This window comes from Lagenorhynchus albirostris, chromosome 12 (assembly GCF_949774975.1).
Source record: "Lagenorhynchus albirostris chromosome 12, mLagAlb1.1, whole genome shotgun sequence".
NCBI classification, from domain to species: domain Eukaryota; kingdom Metazoa; phylum Chordata; class Mammalia; order Artiodactyla; family Delphinidae; genus Lagenorhynchus; species Lagenorhynchus albirostris.
This window is the reverse complement of record NC_083106.1, coordinates 42831787-42858961: the sequence shown is the minus strand read 5'-3', so window position 1 is coordinate 42858961 and position 27175 is coordinate 42831787. Positions and strand designations below refer to the sequence as shown.

Genomic DNA, 27175 nt, shown 5'->3' with positions numbered 1-27175 from the left:
AGTACATAATCAGAAGGTGGTAAAATAAACCTGTAAAGACTAAAGATTATTTTTATTTAAAACTCAGTATCAAGGAAGAAAATACTAGAATGTGTCTATCACATGCAATTTCTGTAGTTATAAGCGTTATATTTTCTATATTTTCTAGTTCTATTTAATTTCAGTAGCTGGTCATCAAGCACTTCTCTAGGACAGAATTCGTTCCTAGCACTGAGGGGGAAATGCCTAGATGAATGCAAGGACTCCACTCGAAGATTCCAAAGATTCCTCTCCATTGTAAAACTGTGCTCTGTTGCAAAATTTGTTGAAAATTAAGGTAGAAACAGTTTCATAAAATTCAGTTTATAAATAAACTTTCAGTGTTTACGTAGTAAAGTCTAAAGCTAAATCCTTCTCTATTTCTGAACTTCTAGAGTCATTTGCTGGCTATCTGCTGACTAATAGTAGGATCCATTATTAAATCAGGGCATAAAATTTCTACATTCTTCTTTCCATTAACGTTCATTTTTTATTAGCATTTGAGGAAAACATCTTTCATAGTAAGTTTAAGTCGGTTCATATTTTGAGGTGCAAAGATAGAGGAATATGATTAACAATGTCCACCTGTATTACTTTAGTAATGGGCTTTTGTAGAAACTAGAAATAAAAATGACACATTGATAAAAAGGTCTATTGATAGATAAGTAGAGATGCACAGCAACTTCCAGTGTTCATTCTAATGACAGACTTACTCTCCCAGTTAAGAACAGGCAAAATATAGAAGATAATTCTCAGATGCTGATTCAAGTCTCCTGGAGTATGTCCACTTCCTACTATTCTCCTCTCCCATCACATTCCTCAAGGTTATCACATCGTTTTTTTAACCATATAGAAATAATGTGTGATATTATGACTTCAGATTTGAGACACCTCCAGTAGGTGTTAACATGTGGCAATTTGTGGGGGAACTTGTGGAAGTCTGTGGGACCTCGGGGAACACAGTTCTTTGGGGAAGGGTATTGTTGGCTCACCTTTGTGGAGAGGATAGCTTACGTACAAACATATCAAGAAGATGTTTACTGTGTAAATATACCAGGTGAGGAGGGTAGATGGAGACAGTAACAAAGAAAAAAAAGAGAAGTGAAGAATACGTTCCAATAGTTTATTTCAGCTTCTCTGCTAGCTTCAAAGGACTTCCTTACCTGCCAACTTGAAAACTGGTCTGTAGGTCATTTCTCATTCAGTATTCAAGACACTTAAATAACCCCTGGTTTCTAAATTCATTCCCGGTCGTCCCCATCATGAGCTCCAGGGACTAATACTCTTTGTCCCTTGAGGACATCTGGGCCCTGCCTTTTACCTTCTTAGCCAGTAGCCAGGTTCCCCAGGTAAGTTGTCAGTTTAGAAGGATGAGTGGGGCTGAAGCTAAGCACTTTAAGCACCTACTTTCTTGAGGCAGGAAGGATGGAGACTTCCTAGGGATAAGCTGACCCCAGTGCGGGGTGCTGGCTGAAGCTGAGAGGCCTGCTTTCTGCCCCCATCACAGTGTCACTCAGGGCAGTTGCCACCCTTCCCCCACTTGCTCACTGACCTTACTAGAGCTAAGCCTTGCCTCTGCTCCTACTCTCTGTAATGTGGTGTCTATTCTCAGAAAATTGAGCAAAAGTATGTTTATAAAGACTGCAAAGTATGCTACAGTGAAAATTTATTGTCCTAAGACTATGTAAATATTAAATAAAATATCAGTTATAAGATTTAAATTTTTTGATGATTTGTGTATAGGAGAAAAAATTTTGACACAAATAAATGGAAATACTTGTGAAGATAAAAGTTTACTTGTACTTTAGTAGGTTTCAGGGATCAAAGGGTTAATTTTGGACAAGAATTATGAATTCCTTTCTATCTTTCATGCTGTCCTTATCCTCATTTTAGAAATATGTCTTGGCAACCTATCTAAAAATATAAAATCGTTGCTTAAAGTAAAGAGCATGTCTCATTTGCATCAGTGGTGACATGTCCTGCCAGAGGTGTGTAGTCGGCATACCTCCTTGGAAGTAGATTGGTAATCTGCATGTCATCGTTATACAGCTTTGCGCTAAACCACAAAGATATGTGCTGTCGCTGGGCTGCAGGGACAAAGGTTGGAGAGCAAAGAGTAGGGGCAGGACACCCCCATCATCATGACCACCCTAGATACTATGAAGGTAAAAATAGCTAACAACTGTAAGTTTCTTAACATGAATTATGGATTACTCCAACCACTCTCATGTGTTATTTAGTCCTCATAACAACCTGACTAGATATTTACTGTTATTATGATCTCCATTTTATAGATGAAGAAATTAAAACACATAAATGTCAAGTAGTTTGCCCAGTATCACGTAGCAGATTAGAGCTAGCATTCAAATCCAAGTATCCTGCAGGAAAAGCTCACACCTCTAACCTCTAAGCCTGTTCCTGTTCACATAGAACACACAACCTGTAACAGGTAGGAATATTTCTAGCTTATGAAATAAAGATGTTTTGAATATGAATATTGTTAGTTTGCCAGAATATTATCAAGTTCGAATCCATTGCATATTTTAAAATATGTTTAAAACTTTCTATCTCTGCAATACAAACATCAGTGTAACATGGAAATAAAGAATTTTCATAACAGACATTTAATGTTCAAATCTTTTTTTGGTCAGCAAGTCATTTGATATTATTACTAATTTTAGGTAAAGTGGTAAAGTCTTATACTTCATACCAGGAAAATTGTTCCATGTGCGTCATATCTCATTTAATCTTCTTTAACACCTTATGAGTGATATGTTATTACTACCTTACTTGAAGATATAAAGCTTGGGGTCAGAGACAAAGCAACCCGTGCAAAACAGTGCAGTGGAGCTGACGCTCAGTGTTAGCTGACTCCACAGGAAACCACTGCACCACACTACCCACGCACCTACTTAATAAAACTGTGTGAAGATTTGATATATTTTACCATTTTACATTTATTTCTCCAATCAAAGGTAATTTGTTTATTAAGCAGAACACTACAATGTTGCTTTGGCCCATAGTTTCCTGAACATCAGCTTTTTCATCATTCTTATCACACTGTCCTGCAGTTGTCCATTTGCTTGCCTTTCTCCCTTCACAAGGCAGTATGCTCCTTAAAATAAGAATTGTGCCTTTATTTTTGGTTCCTCGGATTGCGCACAATGCTTGGTACATAGCACGAACTTTAAAAATGTGTTTGAATATATGAACAAATGAATGCATGAACAAAATGAAGGCAGCACTGAAAGGGTGCTTTTGTTAAGATTTTTCTTCCTTGAAATAGGTTGATACCCTAATAATGATGTACAAAACTCACTGCCAGTGCATCCTGGACAATGCAATAAATGGAAACTTTGAGGAGGTAAGAGTGACAGAGAATGCTTTGCTGACTATATTATGTAAACGTTCTTGTCCTGTTTTCATATGAGTTCATGTTAAGGAAAATGTTAATATTAATGTACATACGCTTTGCTCTCAACTAGATCCAGCATTTCTTATTACACTTTTGGCAAGGAATGCCTGATCATCTTCTTCCCCTGCTTGAAAACCCTGTTATCATTGACATTTTCTGTGTTTGTGACTCAATTCTTTATAAGGTAAGCTCCTTAGGATGTCAAACATGAACCATATATTTCTTTAAAAAACATTCCATCTAAATTTTTGCCATATATTTTCAATAAATTTGTTATTCCTGGCTGGAGATACACTATTAATTATTTTTCTGATGAGAAAGCAAGCAGTTTAATAGTATATATTTAATAGTGAATGTATTTTAATATAAATTTTCATTAAGTAAAACAAAATCAGTTTCTGTTTACAGCTAAGAATGATTCTAAATGTGACATACTTCCATAAAAACTTAGTTAATTTTTATTAACTGTTTAGGGTGTTTTCAGAGTAAATAACTTAATGGCTTTTTCACAGTATCAGTGTTTTGGGGAAAGCAGAATTAAGCACTCTTATGGGACTAATAACTTGAAAAATTTGGAAATCTCTAGCGTTAATGCATTAATGACCAATTCTGTTCTTAAGCCAAATAAGAGTCCCCACGTGTCTACAGAAGGATCACGAGGATATCGTAAACAGATAGGAGCTGGTTGGCCATCTAGCCCGCCACTCAGCGGGGAAGAGGGTGAAGCTAATTCCCCCAACAGTCTGTTCCCTAGTTAGAGCAGACACGGGTCCAAGCTGAGGAAGAAAACTGTACTGCAATCTGGGTATTTTAAAGTGAGTTTGTCGACATTAACCTCCTAAATTGTCAGAAGGAAAAACAAAAGCTTTCCTTTAAGAACATAATTTGAGTAAGCAAGAAAACCCAAGCTGGAGTCCTGTTAAGTATTTAGGAAGTAAAATCCTTCTAAGTTAGTTGCTGCTGTTTCGTTCTCGACTTTGCAGAGAAGTGAAGCAGAAGCTAGATAAACTCAGTCCAGAAGCAACTTTGCACATCAAGAACTGTAGGTGGGCTTGAACCAGGATGAGGGAGCCCATATTTTCATCCTCTGTTCTGTTCTTCCTCATCGCAGTATAAGAAAATAGAGTCTCTACCTTTAGTTCAAGCTAAAGCTGAAGAAGGACAAAGGAGAGCAAGGATTGTCTCATTTTTCTGGGTCAAATAAGAATATCATCATTTAGAGAGAAAGGGTTTAGTTTGCACTAACAGATTGTCTGAAGTGTTTAAGACATGAGGAAGTAACCAGAAAGGGGACAGAAGGTGGTTCTAAGAGTAGGTATAAGAAAAGACCTGGACTCGTGCACACACATTTACCAGCATCAAGGTAAAGCTGTTTTGGACTGTCATTCAACACCTCCAAGAAATATTCTTAAAGCATAACTTCCCCCCCACCACAAATGGTCTATTTCTTTGAGTCCAACACAAAAGTCCAGAGTTTAAGTACCGTTACATGCACAAAGTTTTTCCTCCTCCTGGTGGACCCAGGGAGGCACAGTGAGCACTGTAAATAGAGCAGTGTAATATGAACTTCTGTAAGATCTTCATCCCATCCTTAGAAAGTGGTCAGCTTTTAGTCCATAGACCTGTACATGATTGCCAAGGCCAGTTCATTGGTAACTAGCATACTGGGCATATACAATACTGTCTCTTGTTTTAGTGTTTCATATACACGGACTACATGTGCATTTTGCTGGTAAGCTGCACAAGCCTTTGTAGATGAGTATCTACTCACGTTTTGAAATATCTTTGAAATATCCAAGGGGACCTCTTGGTCCTCTTCTCCAGGCTGGTGCACTCAGTTTATGAGCCAGCCTAGGGGATCTGTACTGTTCATATCCTATCTTGTTCCCCATCTCCTTTATTTATCATAGTTTTTCCTGAGCTGGGATCAGTCAGCACTAATTTTTTCTTTTTTTCTTTTTACTAGTTCTCATCAAGGTCCTACTCACCATATCACCCACATTTAAGGTTCAGTCTAGTAGCCCTTTATTTTCAGTGTTCTTTATGTTCCAATAATTAGCTCTCTGTACCCGGTACATTCGTGTCACCTGCTTAACTAGCACTGCAGTGCTTCTATATACCCCCACTCCCCTTGCCTTTTACACACACACACACACACACACACACACATACACAGCTTACATATATACATGCATTTTAGAGATAAAAGTATAACTTTCAGAAATGAGTTAACATATTATTCTCTAGAAAGCTAGGAATAAAAAGTAATTGACAAAGAGTAAATGTGTTTCTATAGAAATACTAAGGATTTATGTTAACTCTCTTTTGCTGTGATTAAGGTTCTAACAGATGTACTCATTCCTGCAACAATGCAAGAAATGCCTGAAAGGTAGGTTCAGTCAATAAAATATGATAGTTGCTTATATAGGGTTTAACCTTATACATTATAGTAAAGCAAAACATTAAGTAGAAATTCATTCATATACCAATATTATTTTCCTATTCCTGCCCCTTTGTATGAGCTATAAGAGATGTGCCTCAATTTTTATATTCAAACCTCAATGAACAAAATTGATGGAACAATCCTGAAATCCCTTTAATTTGAGAGCTGCTCATGTGAAAAATAAATATTTAAGTGTAGTTGACCTTTAGGTTACTGAGGAAGCTCTTCAATGGAAACTGGCTAGAGGGAGATGAATGGGGATAATTGATGGAAAATAATCACAATAATAAAACTATAAGGAAAATTATTTTATATTTATTATAACTTTGGTCTTAATTGCCAAAATTAGAAAGTAGCATAATGGAATTACCACCTTCTTTTAACAAAGGAATAAGATCTCAAATTGAAATGATGCCTGAAGATTTTTCACAAAGTCTTTTCCTATTGTTCTGATGTGAGAACAATAGGAACTTGGAAAAAAAGCCAATTTTTAAAAAACGAATTCTAGTAAAGTAATGAAATTTATTTTAGTATTTTGGGGCACAAATACATATAGGGTGAGCATAGTTGGTTCTCAATAAATACATGATGATTGATAAAACAATCTTTATTTTTATTTACCTTTTCCTCTAGACTGGTTTATTTATTTAAATAATAATTGATATTGGCCTGGTCAATAGTTTCTTTTAATTATTAATACGTTGTCTTTAAACATCTAGCCTGAGCTCTGAATTAGGTACACTTAACACTTCTGTGTCACAGCAAAATGGCTATGCTTACATAGTGACAGGCATTCAGCCGTGTAACTAATAGTAATAATAGCTGACTTTTATTAAACACAGTGTGGGATTTGAGACTTACATAAATTATTTCACTTAGCCTGAGAAGTACTATTTATGTATTCATCTCTTAGGTATGCAGGTAGTTCATATTCATTTGGAAAATGAAAAACACGCATAAATGCATTTAAAAAATCACTCATATAAAATAAAACTAAAAAAATCACTCATTGTCTTACCACATTTTTAATGTCTTAGGTTATTATTGTATCTCACAGACTTTTTTCTAGGAATGTTAAAAATGGAATTATAGTACACATACTATTGCAGTATACTATGAAAATCTTTCCATATCAACAAATATAGATTAGCATTTTTTAAATGATTGATTGCATAGAAATCCAGCATCTGAAAAATACTATACTTTATTTAACCAATTCCTTATCATTGAACAATTGGATTATTTTAAAACAACTTGTCAGACTATTCTAAAGTAACTGTTATGATCCAAATTCACAAAGAGGAACCTGGGAGTACAAAGAAATTAATTTGCCCAGAGTCAGCTGATTTTTAAGAAGCAGAACCTAGATTTTAATTGAGGTCTGTTTAACTCCAAACTCTGCCTATTTTTTTCCTGTACTATGTCACTGCTCCCCAACATATGCCCCATCCTAAATATATTTAGATCTGTTTTGTTGAGATATAATATGTAGATTGTTGATGGATTTATAAATTTTTGTATGTTTTCATAAGATATACACAACTAACCTTTGCAATTTTCTAAATGGGGTCCTCTAATTAGTATGTTTGTGGTAATTTGTTCTACAGTTATATTTGGATTATAAGAATATGTTACTAGAAACAAATATGAAATACCTGAAATGGCATTATGATCCCTATGCGTGTCTCTCAGTAGCCAAAATATGCAAAATCAAGTGCACACTTACCTTTTCCCAGAAATATTTTATAGAAAATGATTGAATTATGAATTAATATTAATAATAAAGTATGTCTTATTGACCACTTTCTGCCTGCCAAGTTGTAACCTGAACACTTTCCATGAATTATTTCATGTAATCCTCATAATAATCCTGTGACATGGATACTATTCTTTCTTTTTTTTTATTTTTTTGATGTGGACCATTTTTAAAGTCTTTATTGAACTTGTTACAATATCGCTTCTGTTTTATGTTTTGGTTTTTTGGCCGCGAGGCATGTGGGATCTTAGCTCCCCGACCAGGGAATGAACCCGCAGCCCCTGCACTGGAAGGTGAAGTCTTAACCACTGGACTGCCAGGGAATTCCCTGGATACCATTCTTATTCCTATTAACAGATGAGGATATTGGACCTTCAGGAGACTGAGTATTTTGACCGAGATGATAAATGGCAGACCTAGGCTGACTTCAGTCATGTTCTTGGAATCAAAACATAATAATATACCTCCATTAAACTGCATTTATTTAATGCATTTTGAACTACTTAGCATTTAATAGAGTCTTTTGTTCTTTGGGGGTTTTTGTAGCTTATTAGCAGACATAAGAAATTTTGCTAAAAATTGGGAACAATGGGTTGTTTCATCCTTGGAAAATTTGCCAGAAGCTCTAACTGACAAGAAAATACCTATTGTGCGAAGATTTGTATCATCTCTGAAACGACAAACATCTTTCTTACATCTTGCACAGGTACGTTGGTAAGCTGAGGGTATTTGAGTCACCAAATAAAAAATGAATCATCTGATAGCAAAGATTGGGGAACTTTCAGAGATTGGAGACTAAGTAGACAGCAATTAAATGCAACATGAGATCCTAGAGTGAATGCTACAACAGAAAAAGGACATTAGTGGGAAAACTGATGAAATTCGGTAGTTTAGTTTAGTTAGTTTAGTTACTAATATTGTACCAGCGTTACTAGTATTGTACCTGATTTAGATAATATACAATGGTTATGTAAGATGATGACATTAGGAGAAGCTGGATAGAGTATGTGAAAATACTCTGCACTACTTTTGCAACTTTTTTGTAAATTTTAAATTATTTCAAAATAGAAAGTAAAAAAAGAAAAAAAACTTTTGAATGAAACGTAAAATGTAAAACTCTTATTTGCCAGATGAATTCAATTAATAAATGAATCCAATTAATAAAATTAATAGGTTATGGGGAATGAGCCCGTGTGATGTTGTGAAACCCACAACACATTTTAAACTACCTCTAATTTAGTTCTCTTAAATAGGGAGAAAAAAGTAATTCTTAAATTAGAGTTACATGTTTGTATACTGTTAAAATATACTTGCCCTCTCCTCAAATGATCCTTTGCTTTATGAAGGTTTCTAGCCCCCTGAATTTTGAAAGACTAGCTTGGGATAGTTCCAGATAAGAAATTTAACGTTGTGAAATTCTTATTTTATGACCACGGGTAAAAAGAATTATTTTCTTATTCCGAAAATAGTTTTCAAACCTTTAACAGAGATGATCGTGAATCTCAGCTACTGCTTTTAGTTTTAAAATAAAAAAAGAGTTATTTATGATACTTTTCTCTCAAGGAACTATTTCTCTAGAAGCTAAAATTTTCTTTTGATGGAGAATCAGTGATATAATTTACTGTCTTTTTTACTTTCTTTATGGAGATTGCCAGACCAGCTCTCTTTGACCAGCATGTCGTGAATTCTATGGTATCTGACATTGAAAAGGTTGACTTGAATAGTATTGGATCTCAGGCCCTTCTCACCATTTCGGGCAGCACAGACACTGAATCTGATATCTACACTGAATGTAAGTTTTCTCTTTTTGTTTAGGGCAGGGTCTCCCAACCTCAGCACTATCGATGTCTTGGGTTGGATACCTACCTCTTTGATAGGGCAGTGGGGCTGTCCTGTGTATTGAAGGTTGTTTAGCAGCATCCCTGGCCACTATCCCCTACATGCCAGTAGCAGTCTTCTCCGAGTTGTGACAACCAAATATGTTTCCAGACATTCCCAAATGTCCCCTTGGACTACAAAATCATATCTGTTTGAGAAACTCTGGTTTAGAGAAATACTTTTAAGTTTAAAAATTGGTCTCTATTTTAAAACAGTTGTACTTACTGATTGTGAAAAACCTGGAAAATATTAAGAGGAAAATAAAAGTCATCTATAATTTCATTGCCTAGAAATAATCCATATAGAAAAAACCTGGGAATAATCTAAACAGTTTTGAGTTTTGTGAGTTTTCTTCCATTTTTATATTACATGCATACGCACTTCCATGCGTTTTGTACTCTTGGCATCATATGGTGTATAATGCATACCAAAATGATATCTCAATGCAATACTGTTTTTCAAAGCTGAAATGCCCTGCTTAGGTTTGGACAATCTGACAGAATTTACCAAGCCAGTACGTGTGACCGGTTCCATTTCCCAGGGATAACAACCCACTGTTTCTCCCATCATTTCTCTCTGAAAACACCAAAAAATGCAGCCTCCTATAGGCTACAGCACACTGCTCTCTGGGGACAGTCTAACCTCAGTCCTGCTTTCTGTTTCTTAACATAAAATTATATTACCCTTTGGGATTCAGTAAACCTCAAACTCTTTAATAAAATGATAGTCCTTAACTGCCCCTTTAACTTTTACATGATAAAAGATTATTTATTTAAGTGGCTCAGTTCTGCAGGGCAGAATTTAATTTTTGCTAAAGATAAAGGATATTTCAGAAAGCAGGAAATCAACAAGTCTAGCTTAGTTCAGTCATTAGGTTTCAACTAACCTGTTGCATTTAATGAAAACATTGCATTCAAAATGAATAATCATCTCTACTGACAACAATTCTTCCCTAGTATATAGTATATAAACCTGCATTTCAATATATACCAAAACATATACACTTATGATTAAAATTTTGAAGAGTAAAGAACTAAGGAATTTTTGTTAGTTTCCAGGATATGAAAATAACTTCTTTAACACATTTAATTTAATCTACCTGTCTTGCCCTTTTATTCTATAAAATTATTAATGATTTCTACTTTTAGGTTTCCTCTTGGGTTCAAAGTAGTGTGCAATATTCTTCTTCTTTTTTTTTTTTTCCTTTTTACATGGTAGATGACTCTATCACAGTGTTCCAAGAACTGAAAGATCTCCTTAAGAAGAATGCCACTGTGGAGGCTTTTATTGAATGGTTGGATACTGTGGTAGAGCAGAGAGTTATTAAGGTATTTTTCAATGACATATTCAGAAAATAAAATTTTGTTAATAGTAAATGCTAAACTGGCTGTAATTTCTTGAATGGTGGGGGATGGTGATAGGCTGTGTGTAATAATACTTTGAAAAGCTTTTGAAACCCTAGGAATAAGGGAAGTCAAATATCAAGATTAGAAATATGGCATATTTGAGAGCACTGGGCACAGTTGCAATTCTATTTGTCGTTTTTTGACAGACTACAAGACACTATTCCTTCCCTATCAGTCAATAAGGTTACAGCTGTGTAACATCAGTAGTGAAAGATAAACTTAGAAACTGGAAAGAGCTGGCCCTTTTCTTAAAAAGCACGTTTTCACAAAAGCTGACAGAAGATATGGTTTTAAGTATTTACATTTTTTAATTCCAGGAGCTCAGTATTTTGTGTTTTCATGTGGTTTCTTCAACTCTTTCAGTTAACCTTCAAGTCATCCATCATGAAACAAGGCCATAAGAACAAATATATCCATCACCAGTTGGTGTTAGCCATTCCATATCAAGGAAACTAGTTATAGTGTAGGGACTTTTTTTCTCCTGGAAGGAAAACAGATGATCATTCAGGACCAGAGAAGTCAGAGTTAATCATTCACAGAAATATATAACCCTTCCTTCACACTTCGCCTTCTGCTTTTTTTAAAGCTCTGTCAAAGGAAAATTAAGAGAGAAAATATTTTGTAAATTATTTCATTTCGTTGTCCAATTTATTAGGTAACAAAACCATATAGAATAAAGACCTATTAACCTGAAAAATGATGGCAAAGCCATATGAAAATTAAAATCCCTAGACACATCATTTTATTTGATAAAATAAATGGCATGCCCTGTCAATCCGTCCGTTTGTCAGTTTTTCTACCTCTTGATCTTACGTAGGAAGCATGTAATAATGAAATGACAGATTCTATAGTTTCATTTTGTTCCTTTACTTTTAGACCAGCAAACAAAATGGAAGATCGTTAAAGAAGAGGGCTCAAGACTTTCTGCTAAAGTGGAGCTTTTTTGGTGCTCGAGTAATGCATAATCTCACCTTGAACAATGCCTCTAGCTTTGGTATCTTACGTGCTTTATAAAACTCTTCTTAGATGAATTATATCATTCATGCCTCAGTCACATTTCCTATCAGTTTTTAAGCATGTGGCACTGTCATTTCTCAAATTGGACTCTTGAGCCCGTGGAGAATGGTCGGTTTTAGCCTGGGTTTTGTAGTCAGACCACCTGCAGAGTTAAATCCTAACACTGCTTCTCTTCGGCTTGGCTTAACCCGAGTTAGGCTGCTCATTGTAGAAATGGGAGACTATTTCTTTCATTGGGTTATAGAGGCACTTGAGTGACGTGATATATATAAAAATACATTGCCAGGACCTGGAAAACACAATAAATAGCAGCTATGACCATGACACTCCATCAGTGCTTCGATAAATTTTCTCTGTTAAACAAGCAAGTAAACGATAATTAATACATTATTTTCCAAAACCGCTATTCATTGAAATATGGCAAATGTTTGCATCTTTTCCAGGAACCTACCCAGCTTAGAAGACATGCTGTCATATGTTTTTGAACCATCTATCCTGATCTATACAACTTATGAAACAATTGAGTCGTTAGCTTTTTCAAAAATCGAATACCTTCTTTTTCCTAAAATTTCTGAGATTCTTAGTTTGTAGTTATAACGCTATCTCCTGGACAGTACCTCCACATTTAGTAGTTGCATTTTGAGAAATCCTCACGTTATAAAATAGGTTACAGTTAACTAAATTGGTTTATTTAATTTTTAACAGAATTAGATAAAATCAGTGAACTTGTATTGAGGGATGAACAAACTATATGGTCTATTGTTTGAAATATGTTGCTTATATTTAAGGTTTCTTGAATTATACAATATTTAAACCTGACCTTATTATGAAAAAAGACTTTTGTTGGAAAATCTGTTGAATGGTTAAAAGAAGTTTAAGGTTTTCCAGGACATCTTCCACATGAAAATTACTTTTCTCCTTTTTTTTCAAATGAAAGAGCATTTTGTTTCAGGCTAGAAAGACATCTTCTTACTTGATACTTTTTTCAGACCATGTTGGCTATTGTCTAATTATTTAGTACAAAGTAAACAGAAATAGAGCAGAGTAGAGCTCATTCTCCCCAGGTTAAAGCTTATCACACTCCAATGTGTGCCCTCTTAAAGCATAAAGCATGTCTCACTTTCATCCGAATTTTCCTTTGATGTAATTAGTGGTCAAAGAGCTGGCAGGACAGTACACACAGTGAGCTGGGCAGGCGGTACACAAAAAGATTAGAGACCCAAGTTAAGCATGTTGGTCTTAGCAGGTCATTTAAAGTCCAACAAGTATTTGTTTATTTCAGTTGCTCCTTGTAAAGTGTTTCGAGATGGTCACAAAGATAACTTGACTTCTCTCTTTCTCTTTCCTTCTCTTTCTCTCCCTCATTTCATCTCACAATGCCCTCTCCCCATTCCCTATCCATAAACAAGGTTCTTTCCATTTGATCCGAATGCTTCTTGATGAATACATTCTGCTGGCCATGGAGACCCAGTTTAATAATGACAAAGAGCAGGAGTTACAGAATTTACTGGACAAGTATATGAAGAATTCAGGTGATTTAAAATGTATATCTTGTTCTGCATATGTCTTTGTTGAAACCTAAGTTCAAGAATTTGTAAGCACACTTCTTAAATGGATTTATAACAGTCTCAGATTTTACCCCCAAAATGTCACTACTAACACAGGATACTAACACTAAGAGAGCCCTATTTTTTCTTTCCTCCATTGGTATATAGAGTAGTCAAGGTACTTTACTGGAAACTCTGAAGAATACAAATCAATATTCTTAACTTCTGAGAACTCAGATAAAATTGGAGAAGTGACAATAATACAAAAATAACTAGAATTTAAGACAGCACATGTGGTATACCACCTTATAAATGGTGTAGAGATGAGTTCTATAGGAATTTAACGAAGGAGGGACACAATATATTTGGGATGTGATGACTTGCATTTTGAAGGCTGTTCACTACAGAGTGGATTATTTAGTGCCCTGAAGAACACACCTACATCCACAAATATACAATTAACAAAAACCAGCACCACTGCCAACACCAAAGATCTGCCAGTCTTATTTCCCATGGAAAACACTTCTCAGGAATTTCCAGATTTATGACACAACCCTAGAACATTTTCAGTTTTTGTTTTTTTTTTTAACTTGGGCTTATCCACTAAGAATGTGGCAATGATATTAGCTTTCCTATTTAAAAAAATCTTTCCAGATGCAAGTAAAGCTGCCTTCACCGCTTCTCCGAGTTCATGCTTTCTGGCCAACCGTAATAAAGGGAGCACTGTTCCCAGCGATACCGTGAAGAATGAAAGCCATGTGGAAACAACCTATCTTCCTCTATCATCCAGTCAGCCTGGAGGCTTAACCTCTGCTCTGCACCCATTCCCTGCTGGGAACACAGACAACATGCCGCTCACTGGTAGGCTATGAAACAACCAAGAAAACCTCATAGGCTTCAATATGTCTCACAGGAAACTATTCCTTTGTTTTCTTAAAGCTGGTAAACTCCAGGCATTTCAAGAATAAAAAGGCTTCTCTTCACTGACTTATAACAAAGCTTTATAATATTTTTGTGATTTTCAACATTTGTCATTCACATTTTTATCAATACCATTTTTAAGATAGGTATCACATTTTAACATACTCTCTTAGTTATCTCAGAGGTCCCAATAATTGGTTATTTTCATTTAGTGGAAGAAAAAAATAGATTAGGTGTTCACAAAATCATTAAAATGCTTTGAAAGTCAAAAAATATGAGCTTCTTATTTATTTTTGGATTTCGAGGAGACTTTATTTCTCCTCCATTAAAAAGTAGATTCAGCTATTTTAGGATAACCATTACAATAATTTTCCTCTTTGGTCTAGGGTCCCATTTCTGTCAATCTGAATGTTTATGGCTTAAACCAGCTACTAGATAATACTTTAAGTCTGCTTATTGCCTTATGTCTTCTTCGAAATCCTTCTATATACCTTACTTCATTGGACACACAGAATTTTAAACCTGGAATGGGTAGTTTAGGGGCGTAATTCCACTAATGGAAAATTGGAGACCCAGGGATTTGGTAGCTTTCATAACTCATTGCTCATCAGTGGGGTTTGTATGAAGTTTTGAATTGACCGCTTTGAAGCCATGGTCATTTTGACATTATTGCCCTTTTCTTTTACCCTAAACTTGAAACCATTTAGCCTTCAGCTTGTTTTTTAATTACAGAGAAATGTGAACAGCAGACCCCTTGCCCTTCCCAAGCTTGATCTCTAATCATCTTTATACCCACGGAAGGATGAAGCCATCCCAAGCTTTCCTCCATAGTCACTAACTCCAAAAGTTGCCACTGTTGTGAAATACACTGTTGTGATGCTGTTTTTTAAACCTAGAGTTTTATAGGTCCCTAGTCCCATTATTTTTGGAGGTTAGAAATGAACTAAGTTGGAAAAAAGGTATAGTAATAAATTATGCATAATTTTGAAAGATGTGAAGCCATCTATTTTTAATTTGCCACTAGTGAATGCTCTGGTAACTTTTTTCCAGGTCCAATGGAGCTTTCCCAGAGCTCTGGTCATCTGATGACACCACCCATTTCTCCAGCCATGGCGAGCCGAGGAAGCGTCATTAATCAGGGGCCGATGGCAGGGAGACCCCCGAGTGTGGGCCCAGTAGTGTCAGCCCCAGCACACTGCTCAGCATACTCAGAGCCTGTTTATCCTACTCTCCCTCAAGCCAACCATGACTTTTATGGGACCAACTCTAACTATCAGACTGTGTTTAGGGCACAGCCTCACACCCCATCAGGACTCTATCCTCATCGCCCCGAGCACAGTCGATGCATGGTCTGGAGTGAACAGCAGCTTTCTAGAGACTTCTTCAGTGGCAGCTGTGCTGGGTCCCCATATAATTCTCGGCCATCTTCCAGCTATGGACCATCCCCACATGGCCAAGATTCACACAGTATGCAGTTTTTAAATACAGGAAGCTTCAATTTCCTGAGCAACACAGGAGCTGCCAGCTGCCAAGGAGCAACATTGCCTCCTAATTCACCTAATGGTATTGAAATTGTTTAAGAATTTTTCCTGGCTTTTGAGTTGGCAGTAAGGCAAAATCAGACATGGAGTTCTACCTCCGGTGAACAGCATGTCATCCCATGTAGAGCTTTCTCAAAATCATGGAATCTTAGATATTTGGAGCCAATTTCTGCCACATACAAACATATCCCTAATTCTTGTGACTTTATTAAAGTTGCCCTTCTAAATGTCCTGCATGATGCAAAAATATTATGTCAAACCATATGTTTGAGACCAACCTTAATAGCCCAAAAGAAGAATGTTCTGTCCTTTGAAAATTTAGTGAATAATGTTTCTTCCGGAGAGCTAGCAGCAGATCTTAAAGATTAGGACCCAAACAGTGCCTCCTGTTGAAGTACCTTGAGGTTACTGAGTTGCAAAAATCTGTGGACTTAGTCAGCCACCAAAGTAAGCTCTGTGTAGAGGCTGCTCTGATGCGCCTCTCCTCAGTGTAGGCCAGTCCTTCTCCCAGAAACATGAATCTGTAAATAAAATCAGTATTTGACAAGTAATCTTTGTGAGAGGCTGACAGTGCCTTTTTTTTTTCTTCATAAGCATTGTAAGATCTTGTTAATTTAAATAAGGGAAATATGAGAGAGGTGTTGTCTTCCATCTCAAACTTGATAATATGATAATGCCTATGTATTTTTTAAAACAAAAAACAACATAATGAACCATATCTATCTATAAGCACAAATCCAACCATATTGTAAATGTAGATGTAAATGTAATATTTACAGTATGCTATCTCCAGGGCTTTATCCTATTACCTTGTCCTTTTTGTTTATCTTCCCGGAACATTACTTGTAATAAGTTAACTCTACATTCTCACCGTTTTCTGTTGTAGGGTACTATGGAAGCAATGTGAACTACCCAGAGTCTCACAGACTGGGATCGATGGTGAATCAACATGTTTCTGTCATCAGCAGTGTTCGCTCCCTGCCTCCCTATGGTGACATCCATGATCCACTCAACATCTTAGATGATGGTAGTAGAAAGCAGACCAGCTCGTTTTATGCAGACACACCAACTGCAGTTGCATGTCGAACTCCTGTAGTAGGTAAATTATATTAACATTTCTTGAAAACGTTCTTTAAAAGTTGTTAACCTCAGCTATGCAGTGTTAACTGGGCACTCACGTTCCCACAGTTGGTTTATCGCTTCGGATCTGAAGTTATGTTTCTGAATCTGTTAGTAAAAGCCTTGCCATTTCTCTATATACACGTCACCATGCAACCTACTGCTAGATCTGGTATTCTTTCCAAAACAAATCTCTGGAATCTATTATGTATGCAAAAAATTCAGGTAACCTGTCAAACGCAGTCCAAAAATCTATTAAGTTTTACAAGGGCAATAATGACATCTTTTTCTCACTTTCTCTTGTTCACTGTTGGAAGCAGGGCCAGTGCCAAGAGCTGTCTTTGAACCCCATAATCTCCATCAGTATCCTAAAACCACTCCAAGTTTTAAAAAATGGTGACTTGTAATGAAGGTTACTATAATTTTCTCAGTTGCATGTAAAATGTGATTAGATACCTCTGTAGAAAATGTTGCTTTCTTATTCTAGAACATACATTTTAAGTAAAAATGATCAAAACTGTATGTTTGCCATGAAGTCCCCTAGCTTCTTATTCCAGCCAGGTTGCTGTCCCTAAGAAAATATGGCAACTTGTCTAGATGCATCACCGACACCCAGCAAAGAGTCTGCCACATAGTAGGAACTCATTACATCACTGAGTTGAAAAAAGGGGCAGAAACAAATGCATAGATTTAGTTTCTAAACCTGCTAATAAGGTATCACAGGGAGAGTATTATATCCACGTAAGTATCAAGGCGGAGTGTTAATGTTTAAATGAGATGATTGAAATCTTCCAATGGAACTGATTTCAGATTAGCATAAGTAGAGGGCATTGACACCCAGACAGAGCATAAGGGAAAATGAAATAAATTGCATCTCTCCTCACTCAGTGTGTTTTTCCAATAATTCAATAGGAAGCACTTCTTCCCTTCCTATGACCATCACAGACGCTCCCTGAGCAGAGTCTGCTATCATCTTATGCTATCTGCAGATGGTCATTGCTTCTGGGTTACTCTAATGAAGCAGAAAATTCCACTTCAGGAAGTTTCCTCACTGTGAGACTGAAATGTACGGAGTTGCTATTGTTACTATTAGTTCTGTTTACTTGTAGTGATAGTGGATGCTTTGATGAAACATAGTTTGGGTGTAGGACAGATTCTAAGCTTTAGTTGTCAGAGCTGGCTTACAAGTAAATTGCAAAGAGGGCTTCAGCGTGAAAAGAGGGAATAGAGTAAGTGAATGAGTGGCACAAGGGGAGTTAGGACCTATAACTATATTTCCTTAATTATAAAGCCTGGTTTTTAGTGACAGAGACGATGGTACTTAGAAAAAGAAGAAAAACAGCACTGAGAAGGCAGGAACCAAAAATGCAGGAAAGGTAGTGCTAGCGAGCCAGTTAGTAAAAAGTTTTGAGAACCTACTATTATGTGCCGAACCTCATTTTAGGTGTGAGGTTATGGTGGTAATCAGGTCAGAGTTCCTGCTTGTAAGAAGTTTACATTCCAGTAGGAAGAGATAAGGCAATGAAAATATAAACAAATGCATTAAAAAGATAATTTCAGTTACTCTCAGGTCAATTAAATAGGGTAAAATGACAAATAGTAACGGAGGAGCTGCTTTAGGTAAGGCAGCTCGGAAAGGATTCCTGAGGCAGAAATATTTGAGTTGCAAGTTGAGTGATAAGGAGGCAATGATGTGAAGATTTGATGATGGAGTTCCAGGCAGAAGAAATGGCAAGTTGCATAGTTTCTGAAATGGGAACATTTTGGGAAAATTCAATGGGCGGAAAGAAGGCTCATGTGTTTTGAGTACAGAGTATGAAGAGAGGGGAGTAAAATAAATCAGAAGGCAGAGACCAATTCATCTAGGGTGTTATGAACCACGGCAAGGAGCTTGGATTTTGTTCTAAGCGTAATGGGAAGTCATTGTAGCATTTGAGAAGAGGGACAATTTAATACACACATCAGCAAGATTATCCTGGCTGCTCTCTGCAGGGTGAGGGTCATGAGACTAGTTAGGAGGCTGCTGTGTTGGTCCAGGTAAGAGAAGATGGTGGTTTGAACTACAGTTGCGGAGGTGCAGCTGGAAAAAGAACATAGACTGGGGATATATTTTGGTGATACAGTTGTCTGAATTTATGTTTGAAATTGAATTTTCTTTGTGAAATGTGTTGAAGGAAAATTTGTGGGAGAATAGCAGGGGGGAAAATGGAAGAAAAGATGAGCATTGCTCTGAGAAACCATACACACTCAAATTTAGTACAGATATATGTGCTCAATGCACAAGTCGTAAAGTGAGTGGCACAGAAAAAAGAAAATGTCAGTCAATTTTCAACTGATGATTATATTTTCCCTTACAGCATCCAGCTTGCAAACCCCAATTCCTTCCTCCTCATCCCAGTGTATGTATGGAACTTCCAATCAATATCCAGTTCAAGAAACCTTGGACTCCCATGGAGCAAATGGTAGAGAAATGGCATCCTCTCTACCACCAATCAACACTGTGTTCATGGGAACAGCAGCTGGAGGCACTTAAGCCAGCACTGTTGGGTAGGGGTTGAAACTTGAAAAGTCTGTAGTGCTCACATGCTATCTACTCAGACCGCTGTCAGAGAAGGAAAATGGAATATCCAGTGGCACAGTATTGTTTTTCAGGTCACCGGTGTAAAACTATGGACAACACCATAGTGAATGGTAATATTCGCAGAGTTTGCCTTGCACACAAGTTGTTTAGAATGTGGTCCCGTTATTAATCATAGTTTCAAACATTATCAAATGGAACCAGTGGAGCTTTGAAGATGCAGACATTTCAACTCTGAAGATTTAATATTTCACTTCTTAATTTATTGAAAATCTGTGTGCTGTTTCACTTTTGGTTTTTAAAAAAGAGAAACATTTATTTAATGCTTTTAAAATACTTTTAATTTATTAGGATCTCAGAATCATTGTTTACTATCCCTTATTTGACAAAAAGTCAAATGTGTATGGCTACCTCCTATGGAAATGTTTACAAGATCAACACTTAATTCAATTCAGCCTCGACCAAAGTTGCTTGACTTTCAGTTTCCGTGCATTAGTATGATGATTTCTGTTACATAGCAGTGTTCCAATTCTATGTAACTGAATGGAGATTAAAAATGCTTTCCTTCTTTATTTAAAAAAGATAGGAAGAAATAAAGTATGGAAATATTCTTAAAGGCTTGGTTGTTCTCAGGGCTGGTTCTGTTTCTAAAGAATCCTGGGGGGCTTCCCTGGTGGCGCAGTGGTTGACAGTCTGCCTGCCGATGCAGGGGACACGGGTTCGTGCTCCAGTCCGGGAGGATCCCACGTGCCGCGGAGCGGCTGGGCCCGTGAGCCATGGCCGCTGAGTCTGCGCGTCCGGAGCCTGTGCTCCGCAACGGAAGAGGCTACAACAGTGAGAGGCCCGCGTACTGCAAAAAAAAAAAAAAAAAAAAAAAAAAAAAAAAAGAATCCTGGGGATTTGCAGGCAAAGCGCCTTTGTATATCAAATTAAAGAGTAAAGTTGGTTGGTCAAAACTATAATTCTAGAACATTTGCATAACAGATCCATGCATATAAAGAACTTGTGACTTGTAGACTGTTTGAACTTCTGCAGATGTGGAAGCAGTCTTTAATCGAGAACTTTGCTTAGAAACTGAGAGTGAATGAGTGTTCAAGGGTCTGGATGCAAAAACAAACTCAGAAGTGAAAGATTCATTACATATAAACTAATGCAATTTGATACACCATTTATCTAGCTCTGTTTCTGTTTCTTTTTCATATGTCTTAACTGAAAGGTCTGTTGTTAAGACTCATGGCCTATAATGGGAAACTTCCATTAACTTTACAGGCTTCTCCTTTAGTCTTATGACAGGTCTTCTATTACTTGTATTAAGGATTGGGTTATACTGTAAGCCCCGGGTACATTATAAAAGGATCTGTAAGCCCCAAACACCCATTTTACATCATGATATAATTTGGTAGAGACAAACTGTGGAATTGTTATTCAGCAAAGCAATAAACAATTATCTGTGGACTTGTTGGAGTGTTGCTGCCATTTGCTCAGTAGTATGTAGTTTATGAGCTAATGAATTAGCAGAAATATTTTGCAACAATAACAAATCATGAGTAATAGAAAACGAAGTGTTCTATTCTTTGCTATGGTAATATCATAAGAGTACAAAGGAAATGAAATTAATAAGGGCTTGGACTGAAGAAGAAAACAAAACAGCTTTAAGAAGTGATTGGGGGGCTTCCCTGGTGGCACAGTGGTTGAGAGTCCGCCTGCTGATTCAGGGGACACGGGTTCGTGCCCCGGTCCAGAAGATCCCACATGCTGCGGAGCGGCTGGGCCCGTGAGCCATGGCCGCTGAGCCTGCGCGTCCGGAGCCTGTGCTCTGCAATGGGAGAGGCCACAACAGTGAGAGGCCCGCGTACCGCAAAAAAAAAAAAAAAAAAAAGTGATTGGACATAAATCTTAAAAATTGAGAAACAAATCTCCATTTTTATGGTAATTAAGTATATATTCAGCATCTGTTTCATGTCTGACACAATGGAAAATACAAAGATGAAAAAGATGAAAGAAACACAAAGATGAAAAAGTGCCAATACCTTTAATAAGTTTTGATGTAATGATGAAGGGGTGATAGGATATAGAACCTCAACTGAAGATTTTTGAGTAAAAAACAAGGTGAGGAAAAGATGTTTAGGGAACATCTAGCAGCAGCTGGAGGGAGGAGGTGGACTTGTTAGGAAAGGAATTAGCCTAAGAATGAGCCACTCTGAAGGCTGTTTCTTTCATCCAGATGCTCAGCGGATAAGTGCAGAGACTTATGGGGAAGAAGAGTGAATGAGGAGGGGAGAGAGAAAGAAGCACAAGCATCATTTTAAAGAAACATGAGGATCATTTCAAAGACTACATTGAAGGATTGGCGACTGACTAGATAGAAGGGAAAAAAAAGGAATATGTCACTAGCGGCTGTAAAGTTTTCCTTAACACTATTTGCAAAGTATTTCAGTGGAAATAGTTGACCCTATATTGGTACTCCCTCCTGCCCTTTTAAGGTGAGGGAAAATGATTGGAGCAGGGAGAAGCTCAGAAGACAAGTGAGCAGTGTCTGGGTTTCATGTGCATTGTAACAAGGTGCTAAATTTTGACGACAAAAAGACTAACTTGCCCTTTTCCCCAGGTAGTGAACTTGAGTTTATTGCTATTAGAGGTAGCACAGTATTTCTCAGTGCAGGCACCATTGGCTTCCAGGCAGGACAGTTCTTTGCTTTGCAGGACTATTCTGCATATTGAACAAGATTTAGTATTCCTGGCCTCAACACTAGATACCAATGTACTCCCGACACAGCATCCAAATGCCCCTGGAGAGGCAGTGCTATTCCAGCACGAATTGACGGTGACAGCATCTTTAATTTTACCAAAGGGAGCTTGAGACATTTAATACCTTTCTGCCCATCAGCTACACTCATTGTTTAAGCATTGTTTCCTTCATGGATCTAAAACTTGGCTGCTTAAGGCATTTTCTGTTATTCTTTAGGCTAACTTTGATATAGTTAAGAGGATCTTGCCTAGGTTTTTATGTTTTTAAAAGTAAATAAATCATTCTTCAAGTAACTGTTAGAAGTTGTGGAGTATCAATTATAAAGAAGTGACCTGTTCAAGCTAATGCTTATGTGAATTGCAAAATTAAGGTTAAAATTTTTTAAATGCTAGGTTTATTATAACTCAATTCTTGGGGTACTATCTTTCAAATCTTATGGTATGGTGGTTACTAAATATAAAAGACATGAAAAATGAATGTTTCAATTAATTTGGTGGATTCTTAATACAATTCAGAGACCAAGAGCCTATTTTGTAACAACTTGAAGAAAAACTAAAACCCAGCTATGTCATTAACCTAGAATCACAGATCAGAATGGATCTAGTTTATTTTCTTCTCTCCAGGTAGAATTGCACTAAGAAAAATTAGAGCTATCCTCAGTTATACGTTCCCAAGTACACTTTCAGGTCAGAAAGGGTTTTTTGTTTGTTTGTTTTTTAATAAATATCCAATTTTATTTACAAAGCATTAAAGCTTGCGCAAGAAGTACCCAAGTCTCATCTCATACAAAACTACAGAACATTAAAAAGCAAAACACTGGAGAGTGGGGAGATGACAAAAGGGAAAAAGAGAATATGCATATATTGTAAAAACTGAGAAAATCAAACTGAAATAGACAGGTTTTAGGAGCTGAAAAGCATTCCCAAAGCATAAATAATTATTAGGAACTGCTGCCAGAGACTCTCTGACGTGGTTGAAGTTGATTTTCTCAGTAGCCAGTTTAGGAGGTGGACAGAGCTTGAACAACCAAATGCTCAGGCAGAGGACACCCAGCTACTCTGCATGTGGAAATAAGGCAGAAACCTCTTGTATCACACAGTTTGCATACTACTGCAAGTGTACAGTGCAGAGAGAAACGAAATGGAAATAATGTCTGCAAAACAAAAACATGTCTAGTGACCCACCTACCAATCTCAACCACTGGTCTGATATGAAATAGGAAATGAAATTCACAAAACGAGCATCTGAGGAAAAAGCAGTGGCATCTAAAAATATAGACATTTTGCCACTGACTCAGGGAGAGCTCTTGCTTCAACTACTGAATGTTTTGGTTCTAAAGATGGAATGGAAGAGGCTCTTGCTGATGTGTTCTACTTTGATTTCTATGCTAAAATCCCAAAGGTAATCACCTCGTTTGGCTGCCTATCAGAACAACCACCAACTGACAGAGATTGCCCAATAAGCACAGCGTTTAACTCTCCTTTGAAAATACTGTGAAAATGATGATCCAGATTAAGCACTTCCAGTCAGCTCAAAGCTCTGCTCAAGAGAGGCTGGAGAGCCTCCTCCACACCTGGTTTCTTCACTCTGGATTTTCAGAGAATTTCAAACACCTAGTGAACACATCCATCCAATCTGCTACTTTTACACAGAGAACAGCAAAAGCAAAAATTAGAACTTTTTTAAAAAAGCTAAGCAACTTTTCACAGAAAGGAAGTGACTGGAAACATGTATGAAGGAAAAGGGGTGTGGATACAAGGAGGGGAAACGCGATGACCGACGGGAAGGACAGGTGTCCACGAGCAATGATAAAAAAAAATGTTCCTTGATTTTTTTATTTGAACTGTGTTGTTGCTGCTTTGATTTTGGATGGTTTTATTTTAGTCCTTGCATAGATTCCCCCACCCCCAGTAAAAAAGAAGCCTGCCGAGAGACAACTCAGTTTGTTTCCGTCTCTAGAAGCCAGTACAGGTAAAGCAATACAAACTACTGATGATTATTTGCTGGAGACAAATGAACTAGCTATCTTCAGAAACCATGATTAATGAGAATGAACCAATACTGGAGGGAAACATGAAATGCAAAGAATACAAAGAAAAACCCTGACCCTCTTATAGCTCAGCTTCTTGAGAAAAATGTTATAGTATGTTTAAAAAGAGGGCGCTTTTCTTATCTTTCTTCCAAGAAAGGGTTTTTAAAAAAAATAATAATTTAAGCTAAATTTCAATTACAGTTTTGAGGTAAAATCTTTCCCTTTGTTTCTGCTTTGAGAGAGAAGAGCCCATGGGACTCCCAAGGTTGCCCAGGTCAAAAGCTTACTTTGGAAATGGGGAGGGGGCTATTTTTCATTGGCATGGTGCCTAAAGAGGGCAGGTGCACTGGCATTCAGTGGCAGGACCAGGGATGTGAATATCCTGCAGTGTGTGGGAGAGATCTGAAGAACTGTCCCACTTCAAAAGCCAGTAACACTCTATGGAGAAATAGAGGTAGACCACTAGGCTGTGAGGGGATTGCCTCAAAACTTTGCCCAATAATGGCAATCTGTATTAAATGTTAGTTAACGAATCAGATCATCTCTTCAGGAACTGTGCCTGAGAAACTCACACACACAACCTAGAGAAATAAACAGGCAGAGGAGTAGGGCCAGAAGCAGAGAGAAAGAAAAGAAGGAGAGATAGAAAGAAGCTAGCCTGCTTCAGCAGGCAGCAATGGGTGGGCCCCTCTAACGGGGTGCTGGGACAGCCCCAGAGCTGTGCCTGCGCCATCCTGACCAGTGAGGAACAATGCCAAATGCTCCTCTTTCCATTCAGATTTGCCCTGGGAGCCCTTAAAGGACATGGGCTCCATTTAGCCATCCAGAGTATAGCTGCTCTGACTACACCCCCAAGTCCACAACAGTATGTGTTTCCTCTTCTTCAGAAAAACATGATAAGCAATAAATTAGAGGCTCACTGATTATGTGTTTGGATCACTGATTCATGCTTATACAAATGCAGTCCACAAAAATAGGACAGAGAATACTGCCAATCCTTGAAACTCAGCTCAGATGGCGCATTCTCTCTCCTCTCACCTCTCATCCCCAAGGAAAAAGAGAAGGAAGGAAGGAAGGAAGGAAGGTGAAAAGAAAAGAAGGAAGGAGGGAGGGAGGAAAGGAAGGAAGGAAAGATGGAAGGAAGGGAGGGAGGGAGGGAGGGAGGGATGAAGGAAGGAAGGAAGGAAGGAAGGAAGGGAGGGAGGGAAGGAAGAATTCTTTGGCCGTGCAGTGGTTAAGACTTCACCTTCCAATGGGGTGTGGGTTCAGTCCCTGGTGGGGGAGTTAAGATCCCACATGCCTCTCAGCCAAAAAAACAAAACAGAAAACAGAAGGAATATTGTAACAAATTCAATAAAGACTTGAAACATGGTCCACATCAAAAAATCTTAAAAAAAGAGAGAAAGAAGAAAGAAAAAGAAAGAAAGAAAGAGACTTTGAGAGAAATGAATTCTGAAATCCAAAGTTTCATCTTTTCAAAAAAGCAGGAGGCAAATGAGAGTATGTTCAGACTTCCTGGAAAGGGATATTACAGGTACTCAGATTTCTTTATAAACCTGAGTAAAAGGGAGTGAAATTAATTGTCATACAAGTCTCACAATAACAGCTATGAGCTCTTATAAGGCCTGGAGTAATAAACTGTTCATACGGTATTTTGAAGGCAGATTTACAATCCTAGGTGAGTTATAGAAATTTAAACAAAAACCTTCCAGAAAAGTAAACAATAATGATTACGGCATATGGGACATTTTGTGCTTTGGGAATGATAAGAAATGATGAATTTATATAAAAGGTCATTATACTATCTCACTCAATTATTGAATTCTAAATTAAATCCTTGAGTTTGTAAATGGCAGAGAACACAACCTGTCTGTTCCAAAAGCACACTGATTAAATGAAAAGAAAATAAATTTCAGTTACTCCTTGATTATAGGCATTAGCAATGGCTGGGAAAGATTGATAGTTTTAAGTAGACTCCAGTGAACAATCTATTCGCTAATTTTGAGATATCTGATTACAAAATAAGGTCTTATCTCTGTTCTGATTGGTAAAAAGGTCTTTGATTAGTTTTCTAATATCAAAATCTTATAAATAGTATTTAATTTTTGTTGATATTGGCTACATAATACTATGGTAGAAATGTTTCCCATTTTAAAAATAGTCTATTTCCAGAATGAGCAAAGTAATTTAGTTTTTTTGTAGAATCTAATCCAGTTGGAGAGATCTCTGATTTTTCCGCAAATTTCTCTTCTAATGTCTATAATTTCAATCATATTCATGCAGATGTTTAGGAAGATAAAATTCACCACTCATTAACAGTAGTTTGACCTTTTTACTTATCAACATCAGGGGTTCTAGTAAAAGCCTCTCTGCCCATTCAGTAGCATGGGAAGCTTTTTGTGTGTGTGCGTGTAGATACTGTCTTATTTATTACTCTGTAAAATAATAACAAAGCAACTCAATAATCAAAGAAAATTGAAGCATGAAAAGCATAATACTGTTGTATTTCTAAATAGCACAACTAAAAGCAGATTCCTTTTCCTATTAAAAACTTTATCTCATTATTTACAAATATTTCATTTACTCTCAAGACTTAAAATTTACTTATTGCTTGAGTATTCTTAATGAAATGCCTTGGTAGTATTCTCAGGCTTGGTTAGGTTTTGTTAATGGGTTAATGATTTGAAAATGCCAAGAGATACTCCATTTTATCCCACATTTCAACAAATGTGTTGCTCACACTGGTGATAACAAG

At 37.1% G+C, this 27175-nt stretch overlaps 1 protein-coding gene and 1 long non-coding RNA gene across 2 annotated transcripts in view; one reads left to right on the top strand and one right to left on the bottom strand.

Moving 5' to 3' along the window:
- RFX6 (regulatory factor X6) overlaps positions 1-20249 on the top strand; it is a 56477-nt gene extending 36228 nt beyond the window's left edge. Inside the window, exons 8-19 of the mRNA XM_060168417.1 lie at positions 3305-3382; positions 3504-3617; positions 5773-5822; positions 8179-8338; positions 9280-9424; positions 10729-10838; positions 11793-11910; positions 13343-13465; positions 14135-14341; positions 15452-15964; positions 16829-17041; positions 19419-20249. Of these exons, the coding sequence (XP_060024400.1) occupies positions 3305-3382; positions 3504-3617; positions 5773-5822; positions 8179-8338; positions 9280-9424; positions 10729-10838; positions 11793-11910; positions 13343-13465; positions 14135-14341; positions 15452-15964; positions 16829-17041; positions 19419-19594 (2007 nt within the window). The 3' untranslated portion in view covers positions 19595-20249. The remainder of the gene's footprint in view (positions 1-3304; positions 3383-3503; positions 3618-5772; positions 5823-8178; positions 8339-9279; positions 9425-10728; positions 10839-11792; positions 11911-13342; positions 13466-14134; positions 14342-15451; positions 15965-16828; positions 17042-19418) is intronic.
- Positions 11242-16401, bottom strand: LOC132530926 (uncharacterized). The gene is made up of 3 exons (XR_009543944.1): positions 16341-16401; positions 11888-12222; positions 11242-11397 (listed from the first exon to the last, which is right to left on the bottom strand). It is a non-coding gene; the product is annotated as an uncharacterized LOC132530926 (long non-coding RNA).
- Positions 20250-27175: the final 6926 nt, after the last annotated feature.